This window comes from Motacilla alba, chromosome 2 (genome assembly GCF_015832195.1).
Source record: "Motacilla alba alba isolate MOTALB_02 chromosome 2, Motacilla_alba_V1.0_pri, whole genome shotgun sequence".
In the NCBI taxonomy this organism is placed as follows: domain Eukaryota; kingdom Metazoa; phylum Chordata; class Aves; order Passeriformes; family Motacillidae; genus Motacilla; species Motacilla alba.
Window position 1 is genome coordinate 109,622,473 of NC_052017.1, and position 22,069 is coordinate 109,644,541.

At 40.1% G+C, this 22,069-nt stretch overlaps 1 protein-coding gene across 36 annotated transcripts in view; it reads left to right on the forward strand.

Moving 5' to 3' along the window:
• The window catches only part of DTNA (dystrobrevin alpha), a 225,486-nt gene that overhangs the window by 129,733 nt on the left and 73,684 nt on the right, over positions 1-22,069 (forward strand). For all 36 annotated transcript variants that reach the window (XM_038127890.1, XM_038127887.1, XM_038127889.1 and 33 more), the window contains one exon: positions 3,994-4,074. In XM_038127890.1, the coding sequence (XP_037983818.1) occupies positions 3,994-4,074 (81 nt within the window). The remainder of the gene's footprint in view (positions 1-3,993; positions 4,075-22,069) is intronic.

The following is a 22,069-nucleotide window of genomic DNA, read 5'->3' on the forward strand; positions in this document are numbered from 1 at the left end:
TCCATTATCAGAACATACTGTAATTTTAATTACAATTACAGAGGGGCCTTGATTTTTATCAGCTCAAGTCATTGGCATAGGTACCATTAATTTCAAATAGTTTGAAAAAGTCCTAAAATATTTAGGACTTTGCTGTGAAGATTTGTGGTTTGTTTCCACAGTTTTGAAGGCTGTTTTGATGTTGTATTGTTTTTCAGGAGTTAAGGAGGTATTGGCAAAATCAGCAGCTGGAGGCAGAGGAGGGACTGTTTTCCTGTATTATACACCAGTAGTTAGAGACTACTATTTTCTTCTTTCACATTTTAGTATTTTGGCATACTTCAGCCTGGTTTATCTCACATGTGCTTCCCTCTTCTGTTTGCCTGCCTCTGTTCCTCCACCTACCTGTGTACGCAGAGAACTGGACACTCCAACTAGGTAAAATGAGGGGAAAATATTAAGTCTTTGTGGAAAAACTAAATGTATTTTAGCCATATCCATTAAACACTGAACTTTGCATTCTGGGAGCCCCTCGGATACCTCTGTGTGTGTAGGGTGTGCTTCACTGACACCAAAATTCATCCTGGGATTGCATTCAGCTGTGTGCAAGCCCACACTTTAACATGTGTAACAAAAACCATGTGCTCCTGATGCCCTACATATTGTGGGCCATGTGAAGCTTCTTAACATTCTGATTGGCATAAGCCTATGGTAATAGGTAAACTCCACAACCTGCCAATATCAGAGGAAGAAAATTTGTAATATAAAGGCTTTTGCCAGTGGTTTCAGTTCTTAGGACCTACATCTGCAAGTCTGTGATTAAAACCCCACAATAACTGTACAAAGTGGGTCATGTTCCAGACTACACAAGATAGAAAAGGGGGGGGGGAAGAAGTCCAACTTTTCAAGGCTTTTTAAGTGGGAAGTTTGTCCTGAACAAGGAATAGAAGGATTTGATTCTAACTTTAAATTTGGACCACTGTGATTTCCCCTGTATTTTGAGAGGTCCAGTTTGACCTTTTTTGTTGCCTTTTCTTCAGAAGAGGCATCCTTCCAGTTCTAAATTACAAACATTTGTGAATTGATATCATAATCATTATCACCTTCTATAGAGTCCCGTGGTTAAAGCTTGTCCTATAACTCAAAATGCTCTATTGGACATCAAGCCACTAGGTCTTAGTCTTACCTTAGTCTGACCTGACATGCCCAGGTATATCCACACTGATGAAGAGTTCAAAATGTACGTCACTCCTGGCACATATTATCCAGCAAGAAAACAGCGGCCAAAGTTGCAGTGTGTCCCTTTGTTATTTTTGCAGACTGCCAACAGTGTTACTTGACATGAGCATATTCAAAGCAAACAGAGTGAGGCACTGCCAGCAGGCAGAAGGAAGGAGAGGCAATCCTGTAGGGAAGTTACAAATTTGCTGTCTCATTTGCCATGCTCAGTCCTGGACATCTTTCCACTTGTTAATCAGGACTCTCCATCACGTAAGTGATGGCACTTTTTAACAGAAGTTATTTGACAAATAGATCTCTGACTGTGGCAAAATGTGAATCATGTCAAAATTAAATTGTCTATTCCGGGGTCTTATCAGCAACACCTACTTCCCAAATAATATCAAAATAACACCATCCACTATGTGTGCAAATAGTAAAAAAGAAAAAAAAAAGGCAATGTTGCCTACAAATTTGTTTATTTGGGATTATTACTGCAACCTCAGAAGCTCAATGAGCCAGAGTCTCACTTTGCTTTCACTCTTTAAACCTTGTTATAAGGCTGAAGTTTTATAAAGGAGCACTGGAAATTTATTGATAGCTTTCACTGAAGTTAAGAGGGAAAAAGTTACATTAATTTTACTTACTTTTCCTGTTAAAAAGGAAAAGCTTAGTGTTGCAAGCTTTATCCTCCCTTTCACCTGTAAAGAAATTTTCCTAAAGCTGTCAATGAGATCCTAATGGAGAAGGAAAAATCCTTTATAATTTTAACAATAGAGGATATGATGGAAAAAACTCACAGAAACACTTCCCATACCTGATGTTAAGTAGTCAAAGGTAATTTCTCCTGGGAGCAGATGGTGTCAATGGCAAAAGGGAGTAGCTATGAGCCTTGGGAAGACAGTGTTGGGAGAATTTGGTCAGGAAAAGAGCAGTATTTGGGGAGAATAGAGAGTATCATTCTCATTTTCATGTCATAGGCAAGAGCACATTTGAAAAATTTGGATCCAAAGGACGACCTTGTTTAAGAAAGTGTGGGTGAATGATGCTGCCACAGGCAGAATGAAAGCTTCAGGCAAGATTTATCAGAGAAGGAAGCCCTCCAATTGAGTCACAAGGTGCAAAAAGGATCCCCCTCACTCTAGAAACTCCTTCTGAGAGAGTAGTCTGAGTAGAGCTCGATCCCATCCTAGTCCCAGACTTGGTCAAGAGTTTGTTTCTTAAACATTAAATAAGATGTAATTGATACTTTATATGACTTCATCATGCAGGATTAAGGATAGCAAACCAAACGTATTTATAGGAATAAAATAAAATAAATCTTTATTTTACTTGGTGATAATGTAACAATTAAACTGAAATATTTTAATCAAAATTGTTTACGAGATAGAATAGATATTTATAACTAATTATATTGGGCAGTATTTATTAAATAAATTATTTCAAAAGTAGCTTAATAATTACTAAGTACAGATTGGTGTTACTCACCCATCTCAACACTGTGGGGAAATCTCTTCCACTTGGCCTGAAGGAATAACCTTGAGGGGTGTCCCCAGTCAAGGGAGGAATTGCCACGTATGTATCCAGAAGGAAAGTGTTAGAAGTCCCTGCCATTAAAAAATGGAACTGAGCTTTTATAGTATAAAGTCACTGTCAGTCAGTCAGATGTTTCTAGGCTCCCCCTGCCAGCTCAGCAGCTTCAGATAAGTTATCACTACTATCACTTGTTGCTTCCTTTATCAGGAACTTTGTGCCACATCCTCACCAGTGCTGATTTCCGTCAGGCAAGATTGTTTTTCATGTCCCCAGAAGGTTGAGCTTTGGGGTTGTGGAGTCAAGCTGGTCTCAGCATTCCTGAACACCTAAAGCAGCATGATCCCCCTTCTCCATCCATCACTGATAACTTATGCAAATGGGAGAAAATTTGAGCTGTTTTACCCCCACTTAGACAGAGTATCCTGCTACAGATGCCAACATGGCCATATGTTCTGCAGTTCAGCTGAGAAATCTTAAAACATTTAGGAAGATTGTGTAAAAGCAGGGCTGTATTCCACTCCTTTTACATCCTGGCTGTACCTTGTTTGGATGAGTTTGTTGGACACCGTGCCAGGTTCTGCCCCCATACTGGCCCCTGTGTCCTGTCCTTGTTTGTGAGGTAGCTGCCACTTACTTTGTTCCCATCTCTTGGACAGCTGCTTTGGAAATGTTACCGGATCTTTACGTTGCAGCAGCCAGGGTCAAGCTTTGTGTGGAGCACAGAGCTGACCCTCAGAGGTCTCCATTGCAGAGAACATACATCCACATAATGGACAAAGGCTCCACACCCCTTGTCATTGCCCCCTTCTGCAGATTGCCATAAGTCTTTATGTTACAGCACAGTATGTTTTATGATTGGGTTTGCTGGCAATACTTTGCCCTGGTGTGGCATGTCAGCTAAAGATACTTGTTACGAGCTTTTTTTGCTGAATATTAAAATTCGACTGAGGTTTTCCTTGCTGTTGGAGCCTGGCCAGTGTGTCTTTTAGCCTGCAGCTTGACCAGATTGTTCTTCAAAGTGACAGACACAGTGGGCTGACTATTCCTTACCTTCCTTTCTAAAATTCTTTTAACACTGTAGCTACTGACATTCCCCTTGTTACTCCTCACTCTTCTCTACTCTCTCTGCAAAGGAGTGAGCCTTGAAAATTGTTAAACCGAGGCAGCCCATGTGTCCTCTTTGTTCTCTGGCTTCCCTGCTAGCAAAGAGACGCACAGGTCATATGCCATACAAATGTCACCGTTATTCTCTTCCACTAGGGGCTCAGGATCTGGATCGCATCCGTTTGTCCACCTACCGAACAGCATGCAAGCTTAGATTTGTTCAGAAGAAATGCAACTGTAAGTATGCCAGCACTTCTTTCACCTGCCATTGTTACCAGGTTTCCACTGCACTCTCCAGTCTGTCCTTGGCACCGCTGACCAACCAGGGCTGTGTGATGTAGCATTGCAAAGGATACTAATCAGAGTGCCTGGGCAGACTTCAAATATTAACCTGTTTATGTAAGGAACTTACCTCAAATATGCCTGTGGTTCAGTCATAGAAGGGTGGGGCAGGATACAGGCCACAACTTTAATTAATAAGTATGTTGACTGCATTCTCCAATGTTCTTGTGAAATAGCATTTGTGAGTTTCAGAAGGGCCCTGCCAATTAAATGCTTTTATAGCAGCTCTGTGAGAAAAAATCCTGCTTTTAGTCCTCTTCAATTTAGGGTGCAGCAAAGTGGGTGCAATGTTGGTCAGACTCCTCTATTTCCACAAGGCCAGCTAGACACAGCTCTTCTGAGAGAGTGAACCTGCTTGTAATCTCTGGGTATCTGTCTTAATCCCTCTAGGTTTTATTAGGAAATTTCCCACTTGATTAGTGACCTTTTTTAACTTCTCTTCTGAGATTCAGTCTTTTTCCCTTTACAGCTGCATTTTCTATTAGCACAGTCACGTGCTGTGAGCTTTAAAGGCAAAATACATGTAAAATCTGTAATGGAGTGTATCCCTTGTTCTCCATCCAAAATAGTATGCAAATACTTAGAAGGGCAGAATTTGGGTATATCTGCTTTTCTGAACCTTTCCACACCAACTTAAAAAAATACCCTAACCAAGGGCACTCTTGTCAGCAGTAGGGAGAGGGCCAACACAGAGAAAACAAGTGAGTTTTAGTCCTCACATACAGACTAGAATGACAACCTGGCTATGCTTGTGCTACACACAGTGGTAAGTATGTTAAAAACTGCTCATTGTAGATAGAAATTTACCACCCTGTTAAGTTCCTAGTTTTGGGTTTACATCTGTCTGTGTTACAGAAATGTTTATCTTATGCTGTCCAAACATACTGGAGAGGCCAACTTGTAATGGAAAACATTTTGAAGAGTATTTACTGTGTTATTAGCCACGGAGCTGATAGTTTAATCACTTTTGTAGCACACTTCTCATATTTTTAATATGCCCTTAGTTGAAGTATGAATTGAAGGTTTGGTATTGCATTATAAGCAGTCTGACAGACACAAAACCCAGGGGGGGTTTAGTACCTGCCCAGCAGCTGCTTCTCCCATTCAGGAGCAAATGTGTTGAAAGACGCTATTATGTTGCATTCATTTGTTTGGTTTTTTTTTTTTTAATCTTATGTTCAGGAAGATGACATTTTCACTTCATTTTCATGGTAACAGAATACAGTAGTCTGAGGTGACAAAAGTATCTAATTAAATGGACGGTGGTAGCAAAGTATGTATGCAACTGCATGCAAAGCAAATGAAAAAAAACCCAAGGGCTAACAATAGCCTCATTGCTGGGAGTGTCTGTCTGCCTGAAAATATACTGGTTGTTAATTTTAATTTTGTGCCTCTTATTTATCAACTGCAATCTGCTTTTGTGGAACTGTTGGTTCTCCTCATAAGGAATTAGTACAGATGCCCTGCAGTTTGCCAGCTTGTGCCAAGTAGCTCATGGGTGGGACTTAGTTTCTGATCTCCACTGCTAACCTAGGAGGAGTAACTTGCTGATCTTGTTTAAAGATTTATACTGTATCACTCTCTTCTTAAGGAAAAAAAAGTAAAAGGAGAAACTTATAATGTCATCCTAAGTATTAGGTTCTGTGCAACTTAAGAAATAGTGCCTGCTGCTCTGGAACAGGCTGGATTGTGTGTGTCTTTTCACCATCAAGTATAGTTTTCTTCTCATTGTTTCAAGTAGACTGCTGCTCTCCCAGATGTGTTTCTCTTATCAATGGGAAAAGAAGTCATTCATTCACCTGGTAGGTATTCAAGCAATGACTGTCCAAGAAAGAGCTGCTAAACATAGAGCCACTGAACTGAGCACTGCCCTTGAAATGGTTAATATCAGACCTCTGGCTCATGTCAGCTACTGTTTTGGTTTTTTTTTTTCTCCCTACAGATACTGTCATTATGCACCACCCAGCAGTAATGAGACAAAAAAGAAAAAGGGGTCATGGTGAAAAAAACCTTTCTGCTGCATCTGTGCTGCTTCATTTAGGGTAGAATATAACAAGAAAAAAGCTCAAAAAGACAGTTCTGCTCCACTCCCAGTGCATAGCACCTCCTGTCACTCAAGCCATCCTTGTCTTCTTTCAGCTGTGCCCTCCTGCCCTGCCCTGGCACACTGGCCCAGACTTACTAGGGGAAAATTGCTTGGAAAGACTGTATTTGAGGGGCTCTTTTAAAGAGCTAATTTAATAAATGACTGAGAGCTGCTCTTGGCTACAGGCTGAAGGTATATGAGGATGGAAGCAGAGAGCTGCTTTGAGTGCCAGAAGTGTTTGTTCCAAGGAAAGCAGAGCAGAGGCTTTATTAGCACCATCTTTTTTACCCGGAGGTGCCCATTAGCATAGGCAGTCATGGGATATCATTTAACAGGCAGCTACACTCATCACACACTGTTTGTTTCTGCTGCCTTTAATGCAGACACAGACACAGGTTCATCTCCTGGCCTCCCTTTGAGAATTCTCTCAGTACAAAAGCAGTTTTTTACTGAAACCTTCAGCAGCAGGCCAGGTTTTACTGGCAAAGTGAGTGGGCAAAAATCATATTCTGAGAGCCATTCTCTCTTGCAGAGTTTTCCTGAAACTGGTAAATTATCTGGGTAAAAATAAGAGAGAACATGACTGTTTACCTCCTTTTACCAGAATATCACTACATATGTTGCACCTTGAGTACTACCACTGTTGATCAAATAATTTGCTTTGTAAAATTATTTCATTTTCATAAGAAGAAAATTTCTTTGCAGATATTTAGCCAACAGTCTTCAAAATAGCAACTGTATGTCTTTCTGACAATTCTATACAACTTTGGGAAAATACTCTGTGGAAAGTACTTCTTTTATAAAAATGTCTCTGAGCATTTTAAAGTGATAGTTCAAATACAATCATCAAAGTGTGAAAAAAATCATTATCAGTAATTTCAATTATTTGTCAAACAGGATGGAATTTAATCCAGTCCAGCCTTGTTCTTCAGAAAAGCAAAAAATTCTTCTCAAGGACTCATAAAAAAGTAGATAAATTTGAAAAATCTCTGATGTTATCTTTCAAAGAAAAATTCTGCAAATTTAAGTGTTCCTCTTTACCTAAGTTAACACTGCAAATAAATAATAAAAACATTTACAAATTATTGTTGCCACACCTCTGAATCTGGTAAGTGCCCAAATGTGGGATACAATGTGTTACAAAAATCCCAAAAGCAGGAGACATGCAAAATTCTGAATGCAGAAACCCTAAAAGCTGGGAAACCTTTTTAATTCACCATGAATATAAACTAAATTTATGCTTTTTATTTCTGCTGACAATTTCTAAAATTGGAAATAATGAAAAGAGAAACTCTGTAGGTACTTTTGAGGATTTGGTGGTTATAGAAAGAGATAATTGCAGACTACTTGCTGATTGCTTTGCAGAATTCCTGTAGCAATAGACCTGTTGCAATAGCAATAGTCTTCCCTTAGTTATAAATACCAGCACAAGACATAGATGCCTTTTTTGGGGGGAAGAAAAAAATCAAATAAATACTAAATTCTGGAGAAGATACTGAGATTTGGGCAGGAACATTCCCAATGAATGTGAAGACTTGTAGACAGATGGACCTTGGAGAACACATTGCTGGTGATTATGCATCTTTAAATCCCAGAATGTAAAGCCAGGAGTGTATGAACTGACTGTGGCCGTTTTACTGGTGGATGGTCTTGGGATATAGTCTTGGAAATCTAGCATCCTAATAATTTGAGATTAAGTTTCATTATTTGGCGTAATAAAAGCAACTAGGAAGCAGGTACAGGAACCTGATGAAACATGCTGCATGTTTATTCCAGTCTGTACTGTACAAAATATACCAAATGGGAATAGCTGACTTAATCACATAGATTTTCTAAATGTGCTTCAAAGGTGTTCCTAGATAGTGCACACTGCAAGAATCAAGGAGGGACATGGAAAAACTACGGGAGAGCACCATGAGGTCTGAAATAGTTGCAGAACTTGAAAACCCTATGAACCAATGTTGCTCTCACCAAGTCAAACAGGAGATAATTGTCCTTTACTTCACTGCAAGTGCCTCAGAGCAGGTTTTGGAGCTCCTGAGTACATTCTCAGCAAACACAGCTCCTGCTCAGCCCCCCTTACTGCCAGGAAAATGCTGTCTTGGCAAGGTTGATTTGGTGCTGTTTATCCATGGCATCCAGGCACAGAAGCATCTTAGGCCTTCCTAAAACAAGGATGAAAGACCAATGACAGCAGTTAGACCTACGGCTTGACATTCACCAGTGTCCAGAAGCACCAAACCCCACAATTTATAATTTTTCCCAGGGATCATTGTGCCATTGATTTATCTTAGTACTTCTTTCTCAGTGAATTTATTAACATGCTGAGATGAAATACCATGTTCACATGCAAATTCCTTCTGGGGTATGGTGACAACCAGGAGTAGGACATAACAACATACCATAATAAAAACCATTATACCATTAAATATCACTCAGTAATACAGAACTGTATGGCTGGCAAGCTGCTGCTGTCCTTGATGAACACTAAATGTGTTGTGAGATCATTCTGTGACTGTGACTGCAAAAGCAGATTTTGCTGATTTCCCTAGATCAGAATAAATCATTGACAGTTGAAAGTGTGAATCAAAAGCTGTGCTGGGGATGGTAAGATGTGGCTTAATTAAAGCCAACAAAAAGGGAGCTTGTTTTTCTGGCAGTTTAATCTCAGCACTTTAGGGTGTTGGTGTCTTTGTTTCTCCCTTTAATATTGTTCAGTGTGAATGATTTTTTGTTATTGTTTAGTTCTTTTGGCCTATCCGGGCTGTAGTACAGCACTTTGTTTTCTATTCATAGAGAGCACAGCTGCCATGACTGTGATGGAAACCTTATGTATGTCCAAGGCAGTTTCCTCCACCTCCACCTCCACCTCCTCTTTGTTCTGCTTCCTCTGGGCTTGTGTAGTCAAGCTGAGGCATGTAGGCACATCAGCTTAATCTCTGTACATGCTTTTGGGTGCTTCCCTGATCTGATCTGCCTTTTTACATTTGTTTTAAGTTAGGATAATTTCTCCCCTTCTGAAATGTAATAATTTCCTAGTGAAAATGAATGACAGTTACTGTAATTACATTATTTTTAGGTGCTTTTCTTAAAGCTCTTTTCTGTCTGTACTCTTAGACCTCCTGTAATGCTACAGCAAACTGCTGAAAATGGGTTTGTCCTAGAAACTGACTATCTGGGTATGAAATGATGAGATCAGCCTGTGTGAGCTATGGGCCCCCATCATCACAGCAAGCAGTTTTTTAAAAATTACTTGATTTAACCTAAATAAAATTGCTAGGGCTTGGGGTTTGACTGTATTTTTTCTATGCTGGGCTGACACCTAATGTATCATTTTATCCCATCCCATTCAACATGCCATTCACCACAAAATGAAAAGTCATATTATCTGGTACTTGCAGTAAAAGGAAAGGATAAGTAAGTCTTGATTCCACTGGAAATGGTGTGTGACCTTTGTGTTATCCAGTGGCTGAGGAAGTTAACAGGACATCCAGGTTCAACTTTCTTCTTCTGCATAAGAAAATCTGCACCAAGTTTACACATCCAAAAGAGTTCCCTAAGCACAAAGCTAGAGGACACTCACAAGTGTTCCAGTCTGTACTACTGATGTTTAACCACCAAATCCTTCATATTTACATGTTGATTGATTTAGGACCATGTAACTGCTTCTCTTCACTCAAACGAGACCTCTTGCCAGTGCAGTATACAGACATTCATCCTTTGACTCAGTGAGTATTGATTTTCTCAAATAGAGTGCACAACAAATGTGCAAAGGCACAAGAATCCCGTGAAGATCCCTGCCATGGCAGGAGGTGTTCACTGTCACTGTCCTGCCTTTCACAAGAACTGTACAGCCCATGCAATTCTGTGCTTGCCCTTCTTTTTCTTTTTCTTTTTCTTTTTCTTTTACTCAGGATGACCATCAGAAACAGAGACTTCAAATTACGGTGATTGCAGAATTGTTTAGATTAAAGAATTTAATCCTTCATCACTGTAGTTTCCATGGTTAGTGCTCTATTCTCATTGTTGGGTTTTATCCTGTTTTTCATTCCATCTTGGAAGCAATAAAGCACAAGATAGTTTCAGGCTGGGTCACAGAGCAATCAAACTGAATGACAAGCAATGTTGCCTACTTGAGAAGTGCAAAAGGTCTGCTTGGCTGCAATTTGAAGCAATCTGCCTCTTGAATTTGTGATCATGGGAGTCTCATATTCTTCTAAACCCTGAGTGATCAGTCTTTTATGAGATTTGCTTAAAATCCTATGATTTGGAAAGAAAATTACCATTTTGCATTCTTATTTTTGTTCTTCATTGTTGACCACCTTGTATATTCTATGATCTGCTTATTACTATTACATAAAGGTAGAGGCTGGAAGTATTAGTTGTGTTCTTTGTTCTCTATTTTAATGAAAGCTGAGTCTTACAAGTTCCCTTACAGTGAGTAACATTATTCACATGGCTCCAAGAGATAAAGCTTTAAGAAAAAAAGCCATTCTGTATTACTAGAGTCATGATACCATTGTGTAAGTTACTAATTCTGGTATCCTGCAGTATTTGAAGAATGGAAAGAGAGATGAGTTAATGATTTGTAAAACTTTTTTGTTCCTTTGTCTTCACCAATGACTTAAATGCTTCTGGAATTGCTAGTACTGTTCCATATGGGTTTCCAGGCAACTATGGAAAAAGGATGCATATATTATACATTCTGCATTATGCATCAATTATTTAATCAAAAGTTCAAAAGGGCTTGATTTAGCATATTCCCTGCAGACAAATCCTTAGTCTGTAAGTGTTCGCTCAGAGCACAATATCCTGAAAATAGGTTCAGATTTTCTTTTCCTTTCAACTGTAGAAGTTTATTAATATGCTTGACAATCATAATAGCTGTTAGAGGGCTGGCATATAACCTGTATATTTGGCATGTTCATTGAGGGACTGCTGTTCAGCCTTTTCTTCAGTGTTAGCATGAAGTGTACTCTTGTTATATAAGAGGGTTGTGTTATCTCAGATGTCCCTGAGTATTTGCTCTTAAAGGCTGCCACTGCAAGACTGTCATCCAAGACTGAGACAAGAACTATTAGTGGCTATTTGGAATTAATTTTAATGTCAAAAAGGAGTGAAACAAGGATATCTACCTTAAAACTCCTACATTTTCTGTTGCTTAGAGATTGATTTTTCAAACATACCCATGATTCCAAGTGGCTGCTGTTGAAGGCAGGAGTTGCAGAAGATTGTCAGCTAATATTATTTTGTCCTTTAAAGAGGAAAATGACTGATTTGGCTTTCTTTAAGTCAGAAGTTGACAGACACGTGGCCTAGGTCACATCACAAGTATACCTACATGCTGCCCTCTGCTACACAGGTGGCACAGCTCTGCCTGAATGCAGACAGCTTTTGTAATTGGATCATAGCTGAAAATCTCTTCTTACTGACTTCCTGAACTCTGTGAAGACTGCCATTCACTGTGCTATTTCTGATGGCTTTCCTGATGAACGTGTAAGGTTGGACAGTCTGTTCTGTTCCCCGCTCATGTCTCTGAACATCTGCTTCTGGTAATAGGCATCACTCACCTTTGTCTGGCAGCCTTTGGCTTAGTTTCCTCAAGCTAGAAAGTTTTTGTATCCTATTTCACATTGGTCCTCTTAATAAATTCTTCAAACAAATGAAAATTTATTATTAATTATTACTGTTACTATTATTATCTTGGCAATCTTGTAGACAGTCTAAAAATTGCAAAATGTATGTAGACATACTGTTTAGTGGAAACAAACCAATGCCTTGGTGATCACAGAATCACTGGATCTTCTGATTCTTTGTGTGAGAGCTTTTTCTTCTTTCACCCTCATGTTTTTCCCCTCAATCTGTAGCTGTGTTTTTAAGTCTCCTTCACTATTCCCCTGTCCCTTCTTCAGCTTCATGTCATTATCTGTGGCATTTGCTTTATCTCTGACTTCTCTGCAACCCTTACTCCCTTGTCTGCTCTCTCTTTTCCTGTTATTCTCTTGGTTCCAAGAACCTTTTTTCGGGCAAACCCTTTCTTACACTTGAGCCTTTTCTCCCTTTCCTTGGACTGTTCTGATCTGTCCTGTTTGGGTCTTTTGCTGGGTCTGCCCTGATGTCACATGAGCACCTCCATAATGTGTCAGAGTGCATTAAGCAGTGTGAGTTAATGCCTGTCATGTATGGGTCATTCTCTCAGGGTTTTTTCTGTATGACATCCTGTTTATGTGGCAAGGGGGGAAAGAAGTAACAAGTCATCTTTGGAGCAGTTATCAGTAAGTTTGGTGATTGTGGTCCTTTGTTCCTAAGGACCTTCATCTTGAAGCCCTGTGTCTCCATTCTGGACTTGAAGCAATTATTCTTGAGGAGTCATACATGAGCTCAGTCCATACAAACATGTTTTCTGTAGAGACTAAGGGACAGTTTTTAGGTACTTGCAGATTCCTGACAGGATAAGCTGGACTATTTTGCCCAATATGTGTGTTGTTGCACTGCATTCACAGAATCACAGAATTATTTCAGTTGGAAAACATCTCCAAGATCAAGTCCAACCTTTGACCCATCAGCATCTTGTCAACTAGACCAAAACACTTAGTACCACATCCAGGCATTTCTTGAATACCCCCAAGGATGGTGACTCCACCAACTAACTCCTTGGACAGCCTGTTCCAATGCTTAGCAACCCTTCCAGTAAATAAATGGAAGGGTTTTGTTTTGAACTCCTCGTGGTTTTGAACTCCTTCTCCATTGCATCTGCCAAGCTGGGAAATTTGCTGAATTTTTACCCTGTCCCTGGTTTTTAAGCCATCAGTCAGCTCAGGAGAACGTGTAGGTACTACACAGCTTTCCTCCACCTTAACCACACAGTCTGCATCATCTTCCTTCCTAAACAGTGGTTTCCATCACAACCTGACACAGAAAGTCTGATCTGTCTCCAGCCATTCCTCATTCCTGTCTCCAGTACCTTTTACAAATAAGCCCGCTGTGGAGCCAGCCCACTGGGGAGCCAGACACAGCCAGTGGTGAACCTTCTCAGCAATTATGGGATTCTTCAAGGTGAAGACAGCAAACAGTCCCCAGAAGGAAAATCAGAATGTGGGACCTGATGTCATTTCTTTATAATTCTCTCCTCCTGTAATTCCCAATGAGTGGTTTTTTTGCATGCTCATTTGTTTTCAGTTTCATTAAAAGTTTAACTCTAAAAAGTGTAACTCTAGTAATATAGATCAACTTCATAACACTCAGAATATTCAGAGAGAAGCTTTAACTTAGCCATTATATCATATTTTACTGCATCTAGTTTTATTTTCATTAAGTCTTACTGGAAGATTTCATACAGCGAGTATCTGGTATGCTAGGACAAATTGTGAAAACAGAAGATGTTGGCTATAAAAATAATTTCCTGCTTTTATAAGTGTGAAGAGACTACACAATATAATGTCCTCAGTGGGTATTGTTATTAATACAGTTCTGGGTCTCTGTACAATGAACATTCAGCTTCCTGACATTAATGTTTGTGATATACAATGGCTTTACAGAGGCCTTTTTCCTTGGGATGAATCAAGGCACTCCTTGTCTGAATTGAGACTGAGTTGTAGCTGTGAAATTATTTTTGGCTGCAGAGGTTTTCTAGCAGAGTGTTTGGCCCTTTAACTGAGAAAAGTGTAGGCTAATTCCACAGAAGTTCTCTGTCTGCTCAGCCTTTTCTTTGGTCCATGTAGATGGATAGATGGATGTCTCCTTTCCTGACAGGGAGTAAATTGAAAGCAACTCTTTTGAACTCATTGACATCACTATGGCACAAAGGAAAGAATGAATCAGTCTCTCAGTGTGTATTGTTTGAGGAGGTTGAACTCAATTTCTGATAAATGAAGTTGACACTAGTATCATACTGCATCTCTTGTAAAGGTCCTGATCTTCCCCAAGTTTAATTTTCCACAGTTCATTCATCTATATTTTGCCTTGAAACTCTTTTATTTTGTCTTGGATTTGCAGGATGTCTTTAAGGACTGAGTGTGTAAAATAAAGGATGACAGATAAGTGGCCATGTACCTCAAGACTCTTACTCCATCTAGAGGCCCTGACAACATCATTAAAGAGCTTCTGTCACACAGGGGGGGAAGGATGGATGTGTGAAACTTCACCTAAACCTCATTTATCTGCCAGTTCACATTCTGCAGTCTTGTCGCCTTTCTCAGTGTAGCCGATTTTTGAGCAATGTTTGTATCAGCTGTGACTTTTCTCCTTGGCCTAGTCTTTATTTCCTCAAGAGATGGGAAGTTTTAGAGCATGGTATTTTAAGGGGAAACACTGCAGTTGCCTTCTGGTTTGGGAGTCATGTTTTCTGAGGGAATGAATCAGCTGGGGAAATGGAGCACCGACCTACTCTGGCAGAAGACATGGCTTCGAATGTGAGTTTTGCTTTCAGGAGAGAAAATCTGGAAAGATTGTGTGAACACAAAAACTGAGTTTAGTCAAATATTCTGGATAGTTTTTCTGAATAAGAGGCTGCCTCTTCAAATGAAATTGTTACCTCAGAAATGAATATTCCATATACCAGGATCCATCTTTCCCTCTTTCCAAGCTGATTATAGCTCATATTCCAGAAGATTTTGGGGCAAATAAATTGCGTTGTTTTCAAATGTAATACATGATTAAGTACCTGTGAAAGCTGGAACCTGTGACAGTAATTGGTAACTTGATTACCAGTCTCAGCAAAAGGTTAAACAAGATCAGTCTGAACTGTCCTTATGACTTCAGGCATAAGATGCTTTTTCACCAAAGTCCTGTGTGTCACATGAGTGTCCTGTTTCATAGCAGTGCTTTTACTCTCAACAGCTGAAGCTGGTACTGGGATTTTGTCCCAGGAACCTTGTGGACTGAACCAAACTCTTCAGAAGAGAGAAGCATATGGTAATAATCTTTAGTATGTCTCTTCTGCTCTGGGGATGAAAAATGCAGTTGTGGTATCAGACTGTTTACCCAAGCATTAAGTTCAGCCTGAGAACTTCTCTAATTATTCTTAACAGATGAAAATGTTTTGGGTCAAATTCAGTCCACATTACATAAGAAAATATTTAAATTAATAGAATAAGGATCAGGTTCAGAATTTGCATATATGTAAAATATCACATATTTTGTATTCAAGAAAGTGCACGATTCATCTTTCATTAATATTCTGTACCTTGTGTTGCTGTTTACAGTCTGGCCAACCCTAAATGATTTTTAAAAATATTATTACAGAAAACAAAGTAACCGTGGATCAAACTCTGAAAAACAGGATATATGCCAAGGAGGGCTTTTGTTTTCCAGCAGTTCTAAATGTATAATAGGTGCTCATTCTTTTTCATTGACCTTTGTGATAGGACTGAACCTTGAAGGTTGATAATGTAATCTCAGCTTGCTTTCTATAGCTATTAGGTAAGAAATTATTGTAAAGAACTGTTAAATCACATTTTCCCTTATCATCACAAGCTGTTTTTTAAAGGAAACAGCAGTTAATATGAGATTGGGCATAACACTCTGGATCCTTAAGCTGGTAACACGCACTGCTTCAGAATTAATGAAAAACGTAAATAACCCAATTTGTTAACATTTGCATTCCCTCTGTGGTTGCTTTTGGCTGGTAACAGTGCCAAGCAAGCTGTAGTCTGCCTGTGGCATGGGGAGTGTTTTGGGGGGGGGGGGAGATGGATAGAGCTGGCAGCGGTTGTATCAGAGGCCAAAAAGGAAACTATTGATGGAAGAAAGACGTGGTGTAAGTCAGACTTGGCATTTGAAGGAGCATACTGCTGGAGAAGATGTTATCACTGTAATGAGGGCATCCAGCATGAAGACATTCTGCCTTTTCCACCGCACGGCTTTGGCACTGTTTGCCTGCCCGCGCAGGGCACGCACGCAGCCGGATCTCCGCGCACCCAGTCGTGATGCGGCTGAGCACGGAGACAGGGCCGTTTTCGGGAGACGGCGGTGGGGATGTACCGTGCTGATCCGTGCTGTCTCGCCTGACACTGCGCCGGGAGAGAGTTAAAATGCTGGAGCGAGCGTGGCTGCATTTAAAATCCACCCAGGAGTGCCATCCTGTGGCGGGCCCCGCCAGGAGCGTGTGCGGCTGGCGCGGCTCTCGGCTGCCGCTCCTGCCTTCTTGCGCTCCATCCGGGCTGTGCCCGCCTCGCACACTGGCGCTTCCTCCTCCGGGCTTCAGGCGTTCCTGAGCTTCCAGGGGGGCTCACACGCGGCTTCTGGTCCTCCTCTGGGAACAGTCTTTGGAAGTCTCCGTGATTCAGTTGCTGCATTCACTGTCAGGTTCATCAGATCTATATTTTACAAACTGACCTGACAACTCAAATGTAAGGCAAGCTGACGTTTTTGAAGAGAAGTGAGAAAGCTGTTGTGTATTGTACATATCTGTCGACCAGGTCTTGTTACCTTGTGAGTTCTTTGGCTCTTGGAGAGCTGACACTTGCAAAGCCCTTCTGCAGGAACTAAGTGAGACTGGGGCCTGATCACACAGTGCCTCAAATAAAGCCTTTCTCATTAAAGGAATTCTGTAGTGGGATCACAAGAATAATAGAGACACACAGTCTTAGAAAGACCTTTGTCTTCAGCTGTTTAGAAAGTTTCTTACTATGGAGTACATGTAAGTAGGTCTGCTATTTGCATGTTGGTCTTTAATTCATAAATACATTTAACTCTTAAAATAAGAAAATTACATGTAATCAGTGGATTTAAGCCATTGTTGTTGGCTTCTTAGCAACAGAGTTTTAATTCTTTCCTAGTTGTCATCAAAATACTAAGACGCTTAGAGTTATATTTTTTATTATTTCATTTTATATATGTCATACTTTGTTCACCATTTCAAAGAAGTTATTTCAAAGCACATTCTTAAAAAAAGAAACACTTTTCCAGCATCTGGGTGACAAGTAGATGACAACAGTTCCCCAACCCAGCACTCAGGGTGGATCACCTGCTGTTCCCTTTTGCAGAATTGACTGTCATTAGTGCTGTTCCTCAGAGAGACTGATGGCTTTTGCCACCCACAGAGAGCTCTTCAGTCTTAGGTTAAATAGAGGTAAGACAAGATGGTCAGGAGCTGATGGCAGGGGAAGAAGGAACTTCTATTGTAAATTAAATTACTGTATAAAAGAAAAAATTTACTGGAGATCTTTACACACTCATACACTTTGGTGGATTTGTCAGGTACCATATTGAAATTGAAAAGACCACATTTCAGTGTATTGTTAGCCTATTGATTACTCCTCATTATTAACACTTGATCAAACTTCTGTAGTGATCAGACTCCCAGGAGGTATTAGGATAACTTGTTTTACCTTCTGGGTGCAGCACAGGTAAAGTATAATAGGATGCCACTCCAAGTTTGCAGACAGGGGAACCTTTAAAACTTTCCCTAATTTTTCAATGCAGATTGTGTCCTGCAGATTTCCAAACAGCCAGCAGCCAGGTTTGGCACCCACTCAGGAATCTCTTCTGTGCATGCAGTGTGCAGCTGGCTGTGATATGCACAGACAAGCCAACTCCTGAAGGCTGGGACATCGCTTGTTCCATGTGGCATCACTGGGATAGGTGATCTGTGTGAATCCAGAGAGTCCAAATGCAGCTGACTCCATGTGCACGCTGGTTCAGGAAAAAGCTGCTTCTGTTGGCTGGTCTAAATATTTAGTTCCTAACCCGGGCACTCCTCCTCACCACTGGGATGGGCAGGTAGAAGTGGATAGCTTTATTCCAGCTTTCTGCTGAGCCAGTGCATGCCACACGGGTGTGCAGTCTCACAGCACAGGCAGAAAAGTGTAGAGGAAGAGGAATGCATGCAGCTGACAGGGGATTAAATGGAACCATGGCCTCTCTCTGAAACCCCTTGGTCTTCAGGGGGGAGCTAAAGGGGAATACCTGAGTATGCACCATGCTGTGAAGGCCCGCAGCACACCTCACACAAAACCTGTTGAGGATGTGGAGGACTCTTTCTCAAACATTCAGGAGGCCTCACAGTAGGTTCTGTAGTTTTTTATTTACCACATGTGTTAGAGAAGGCCCTTGGAGCACAGCTTACTTGAGTAATGATTTTAGAGAAAAGTCAGTGAGGCAGCACTGACTCCTTTCCAGTGAGAGTTACTGTGGGTTTGCAGTATAGGTTCATGATCCAACAGGGACAGCACAGAATCAATGAAGTTGGCAGGGACTTCTGGAGAGAGCAGGGTCAGCTACAGCAGATTGCTCCGGGTTTTGTCCTGTTCAGGTTTCATTGTTTTCTAGGATATAATCCACAGCCTTTGTGGGCAATATCACACAGTTCTAAAATCCTCACAGGGAAAATCTTTTTCTTACGTTTAAATGCCTTCCTGTGTTTTAATTTGTGCCTGTTTCCCTCAGTCCTTTTACTGTCCTATCCCTTAGAAGAGTGTGGCTCCATGTTCTATACTTCCTTGCATTGGATCATAGAATCATAAAATGTCTTGGGTTGAAAGGGAGCTTAAAGATCATCTAGTTCTAACCCCCTTCCATGGGCAGAGATGCCTTCCTCTAGACCAGGTTGCTCAAATCCCCATCCATGGGGATGACCCATCCCCAACCTGGCCTTGAACACTTCCAGGGATGGGTCATCCACAGCTTCTCTGGGCAACATGTTCCAGTGCTTCACCAACCCTACAGTGAGGAGTTTCTTCTTAATATCAGATATTTGGGCCATGAGCACTCTGGGTGTGCCAGACTGTGTGGATTGACAGCTGTCACCAGATGTACCCTGCCAAAGAGTACCTCCTTTTAGCCCTGAGCAGAAGCAACACCCTGGTACATTTTCTTTTTCCTGTAATTTGGTATCCAGACAGTGTAAAAAACTGCAAGCCTTCATCGCTGGCACTTGGATCTGCATGATAGTGGGATGTGCAGGTAAAGCTTTCAGTGATCACACTACAGCTGGCTGAATTGAGGGGTAGCTTGGCCACCAACAGGTGTCGTTTAGAGGAAAAATATGCCTCAGTCAGTCCTCTGTTACCTGCTTGGCAGCAGGAGAGAGGGATCCAAACAGAAAATGTGAATAACTTCCGAGGCCTTCTTAGCAATGACGATGACAAATGGCTGCAATACCCTAATTTGTGATGGGTTCATAGATTCTAATAAAAAAAGAAGAATCTCCTAGCATATGTTATAGTATTCTTAGGATTGCTAGACAAGGAAGCATTAATCTTTCCATTTTAATGAAATCCACCTGAAATACCTGACATACAGTCAAGTGCCATTGATTTCAAATGACAGTACAAGTGTGCTTAAACTCAAGCATGTGTGTAAGAGCTTTGCTGGACTAAAATCTTCATGAAATGTATAGTAAAATTTTGAAAAGAATTTAAACCAATATTTCAATTTAAAATTTCTTCTTGTATTTACCAACAAAGGAAAATATAGCAAGGAGAATTTTTGATCCTAACTATCCCTTGGACATGTTTCACTTATATTTACTTAGACCTACTATATGTTAAGTAAATTTGAATTGATTGTTAAAGACCTGATTTATTCACTTCCTGTATTTGATTAAACGTAATCTCCTCTTCCATGTTCATTTAGTAATAAGTGGAGAGATAACTTTGTAATGTTCATGGTTAGGGTGTAATAGAAAAAAATGAAATAGGACAGATGAGGATTTTTGTATAAATAGAACCATTTAATGGTAGGAAAGCTTAAGCACAAAGCTTAAGCTTTTTTAAGCTGTTTTTAAGATTTTAAAAGACTTGCCTTTTTAAGACTGTTTTTAAATTTTTAAATTTTTTTTAATACTTAGAAGATAAACTTTGCTACAGTTTTTTCTTTTTTATATTTGCTTAGGGCAACATCATTTCTTGACAGCTGATGTTTGAAGTAATCTGCCTCCTTTGAGATTAGTGATATACCAAGATTATCTATATCTCAGAGCCTTTCCATAATTATAAATTGCGTGATGGAGAGAAAAATTCATTTTTCACAGCATAAGTATATATTAATTTTGTTGCTTTGAGTTGAAAAAAAGGAATGTAGTACATCTCTTCTCCCCCCTTTTTCCTATTAAGATACTGTATCTACCAAACAGAAAATTACTTATTGCAAATAAATTCAAGTTACTAGTTACAAAAAATTAAAAGTACATTGGTTTTTTGAAGATGAAGAATGAAGAGCCTAGAAAATGCTTGAATGAAGGAGAGCTGCTCAAGATCAGTAAAACTGACATATGTGTGTATAATAAGCAATCTAAGATTGCTAAATTGTGTTTTCTCTGAATGTATCCGTGGTACATCTCTTCCACAAATTGACCTGTTGACAGAGTTGTAGGTGATGGAATTCTGCGACAGAGTTGTAGGTGATGGAATTCTGCACTGTAACTACTAATTGCTCACTTTTGTTATAAAAGTAGTAAAATGTAAAAGGAAAAGGTATTCTGAACACAGGTAAAGGCACAAGAGCAGGATGTAAAACTTGAAGGTATCTGAAAACTTTTTAGTGTGAGGAGAATACAAAACTCCTTTTGAACTGAGCCAGCCATCCTCATCCCCCTTGCATCCTGCAGGGAGAGGCTGATCAGTTCTGTCTCAGTGCACTGGCAACAGGCACTCTCCAAATGTTGCTTTAACAGCTGAAGAAGTCCACTGAAGGAAATAACATTTGCTATTTGGAGTGTATTTTCATGCATTAATCTCAATTCTCTGCAGTTCAGACCAGGTCTCCTCAAAGAGTGCATTTTTTGGTAATGATTGCTGTGGAGTGAATGGCAGCCATCTGTAATGCTCCTCATCTGTGTCGTCCCACTTCTGTCTGGACTCTGAACTTTATTTACATTCACTCATCACTGTCTGTCACTGAGCGTGCTCAAATGTGAAACCTTCTAGGATGCTGTTCAAATAGTACATAAGAAGCTAAATTAGCAGACACTGTTCACCATAGAAGATGTAACAACACAGAGCTTTAGCTTAGCTGTGACTTCAAAGATCACTTAACAGAAAATCTAAAGGGAAACATAGTTTAGCAATTGCTTGTGGAGATGGTCTGCATTATTTTCAGACATCAGGCAAATGAGTGAGATCTACACCTGGGTAGCTGTGTTGTTTACAGAGTGTGAGGCCTTTCTGAAGGGTCCATGAATGTTGGCTCAGCTTCATGGTTTTTGATAACCTTATACCACACAGGCACTAGATACAAGCAGCTTTTACTCCTACTGCATAGTGTTCATCTGCTGGCACTGAAGGAACAACTGACAGATTTCTCTAGTTTTCCAAATCTGTTTCCAAAGGGGCATCTTTCACATGCTGAGGCATAATTTGCTTTTCAGTGGGAAATGTGGGCAAGGCAACAAAAGCAGCAACAGTAATTAGAAGTTAAAAACAAACTTTTGGAGATTTAGTCTCTTGAGGGAATTCAAGGCAGATTTTAGGAGAGAGAAAGCTTTCCTGCATTTATATGCTGCTTTGTTACTCTGCAAACTCTTCTTGTTAGCATCCTGTAGCATGTAGAAATCAGATTTGGGGTTTATTGCACTATGTGTTGTGCAAACAAAGGAGATATGCCTTCTTCAGTGAGATTAAAACAGTCTCAGGGGTGGATAAATAAATAAATGAGCATAACAGGTATTATGGAAAATGAGAAGATGAGGAATGTAAGCTTATGCAAAGTTTGCGAGGTTGCCATTCTGTTATTACATTGAACAGAATATAGATACCACATTAGCCATAGGCATCAATTTCTATTAGTACAAATGAGTGGAGCTTGTGGAGTCCTGTGTTTTACTTCCCTTTTGCCAATACTGACAGTTTGACTTGGCAGCATGCT